The 2,500-nt window shown below is 33.0% G+C and overlaps 1 protein-coding gene across 2 annotated transcripts in view; it reads left to right on the forward strand.

The window, feature by feature from the left end:
* The window catches only part of LOC122634173 (uncharacterized protein DDB_G0287625-like), a 19,349-nt gene that overhangs the window by 5,924 nt on the left and 10,925 nt on the right, over positions 1-2,500 (forward strand). For both annotated transcript variants that reach the window (XM_043822841.1, XM_043822843.1), the window contains one exon: positions 1,298-1,359. In XM_043822841.1, coding sequence (XP_043678776.1) covers positions 1,298-1,359 — 62 coding nt within the window. The remainder of the gene's footprint in view (positions 1-1,297; positions 1,360-2,500) is intronic.

Here is a 2,500-nt window from a genome sequence, read left to right on the forward strand (position 1 = left end):
GAGCGCGAGTGTCGTTCCGTCAAGCTTGGATCTAATTTTTCATGGTGCACCCTCATCTCTTCCGTACTGGGATATTTACCTATCTATCTATCTATCTATCTATCTATCTATCTATCTATCTACATTTCTATATATTTATCATTCTTTCTATCTCTTTGTATTACTATTACTCTTACTTTTTTTATTTTATTGTTTCTTTCTTTCTCTCTCTCTACATATATATATATATATATATCTCGCTCTTTCACTTTCTTTCTGTTTTTTCGTTTTTTCTTTCTCTTTCTATCTTTCTCCTTGTCTTTCTGACTTTCTGCTTCTACTTTTCTATTTTTAACTAACCTTTAACCCCTCTCATTCATTCCGACAGAATTCCCGTTATTCCATCTCCTTCTAACATTCCGCATCTCCAACGTCCCCTCTCTCTCTCTTTCTCTCTCTTTCTCGAACTCTCTTTTCATCCCCCTTTCTCTTTCTATCTAGTGCATTTTTCAATATATAGAAATGTCCATTTGAATTCTAGAGAGCAATAAAAATCGAGCCTGTTTACGATAGGGAATAGTAGCCCTAAAAGCTTCTCCTTCCTTTCTTTTCTTTCGTTTGGCTTCCCTTTTTTCTTTCTTCTTCCTTTTTTTTTGTCGTTTTCTTCTTTTTTTTTTTCGTAGCAAGCGTCGTCGTTTTACCCTTCAAAATTGTACCTCGTAAAACAAGTCTGTGGAAGGAGGAACGATTTTGAGGGAACTTAGCTCTCTCGTTTTCTCTCTCTTTTTCTCTCGCCTTTTTTCCTCTTCAAAGTCGATTTAACGATCGATTTCAATGAAATTCGTTGGATCGTGTCGCGTTCGATTGAAAAAAATAAAACGAAAAAATATTCGTCCAACGTACACACACACATACACATGTATATATATATATATATATATATATATATATATATATATATGTATATCTTCTATCTTTTCTAAAAATAATTTCGCACGTTCGTTATTAAAATATCCATATATTTACGAAAATTAAAAACGTTCATTAACTTTTTTTCTCGTTTGTCCATCGATAAAAAGAAAATAATAATAATAATAATAACAACAATAATAAATAGTAATAAATAAAAAATCAATACGCAACAGTTGGATTAATTTTTTTCTTCTCAATATTAATTAAATTTCATTTAATAAAATGAGGATTTTCGTTTTTCTCATTATCCCTTAATCAATCGATTACAAATCATATCCTTATATACTATGTACATTAACACATATACATACAAATTTATGTAATTCAAATCGGATTTCTTTTCCAGATTTATCCAAGCTTAAAAGAAGAGGGTTCGGTGCTCGGTGGTGCCACTCAAAGAGTAACGAGGTAGGTATAGTAATTTAGTGACATAACTTTTATATACAAAAAAAAAGAAAAGAATGAACAACAAAAATGAACAAAAAGATGAATGAAAAAATGAACGAAAATGAACAAAAAAAAAGTAAAATGAATAGGAAAGGGAATAAAAAAAATAACGAAAAAAATATGTATATAATAAAAAAAAAAGAGAGAGAGAGAGAGGGGGGTGGGAAAGAGAATAACATTGAAATATGAGTCAGAGTTCGGTAACGAAGTACGCGAAGGACAATCGTTTCGCGACGGCCCTGGCCAGTCCAATTAACGTAGCATAATCCTGGTGATCTCGTGCAACGACCTATTAGCGAGAAGCAGGAAAGAGGCGCAACCGGTGACACGACGAGGATTGTGATAGTGACAAAGTGAAATCCGAATCGAGTGATCGAGTCTCCATGAAAGAGAGAGACAGACAAAGAGAGAGAGAGAGAGAGAGAGAGAGAAGACACGCCTCCACGTTGAAGGCGAAGCCGAACGAGCAACAATGAATTGGAATGAATCGGGATCAGTGGAGACTGGAGAGACGTGAAGAGCAAGATAGATAGATAGATAGATAGAGAGAGAAAGAGAGAGAGAGAGGGAGAGAGAGAAAGAGAGAGAGAGAGAGCAAGCCGTCCAGTTGGCTCGACCTTAAATGGTCACATTCTCTGGTAGGTTCGCCATCCTCAATGCCACCACAATACGCCTATCTTTCGATGAACACGGAGAAGAGAGACTCTCAGTCTGTCTGTCTCTCTTTCTTTTTCTCTCGGTATCTTTCTATCTCTCGAGGACTGAAAGATTTTCTTCTTTTATTTTGTTGCTCTTTGTTTTTTTATTTTTCTTTCGATTTTTCTTTTTATATTCCTTTAGAGTGACTTCGTCCTACGTTGGGGTTGATTATTTTTTGTGGAATGTAATAATCGATAATCGTATATCTACTTGGTTGAATACTTTTTATATAGGTGTGTATATATATATATATATATATATATTTTTTTTTTCATATGTAATGAATACAACGTTGAAATGTCAATTTTGTTTATATATATGTATATACACATAATTTATTTAGATATAATATAAATATATATATATATATATATATATATATATAGATGTTATACCTGTCTAT

Source organism: Vespula pensylvanica, chromosome 14 (assembly GCF_014466175.1).
Source record: "Vespula pensylvanica isolate Volc-1 chromosome 14, ASM1446617v1, whole genome shotgun sequence".
Taxonomy (NCBI): Eukaryota; Metazoa; Arthropoda; class Insecta; order Hymenoptera; family Vespidae; genus Vespula; species Vespula pensylvanica.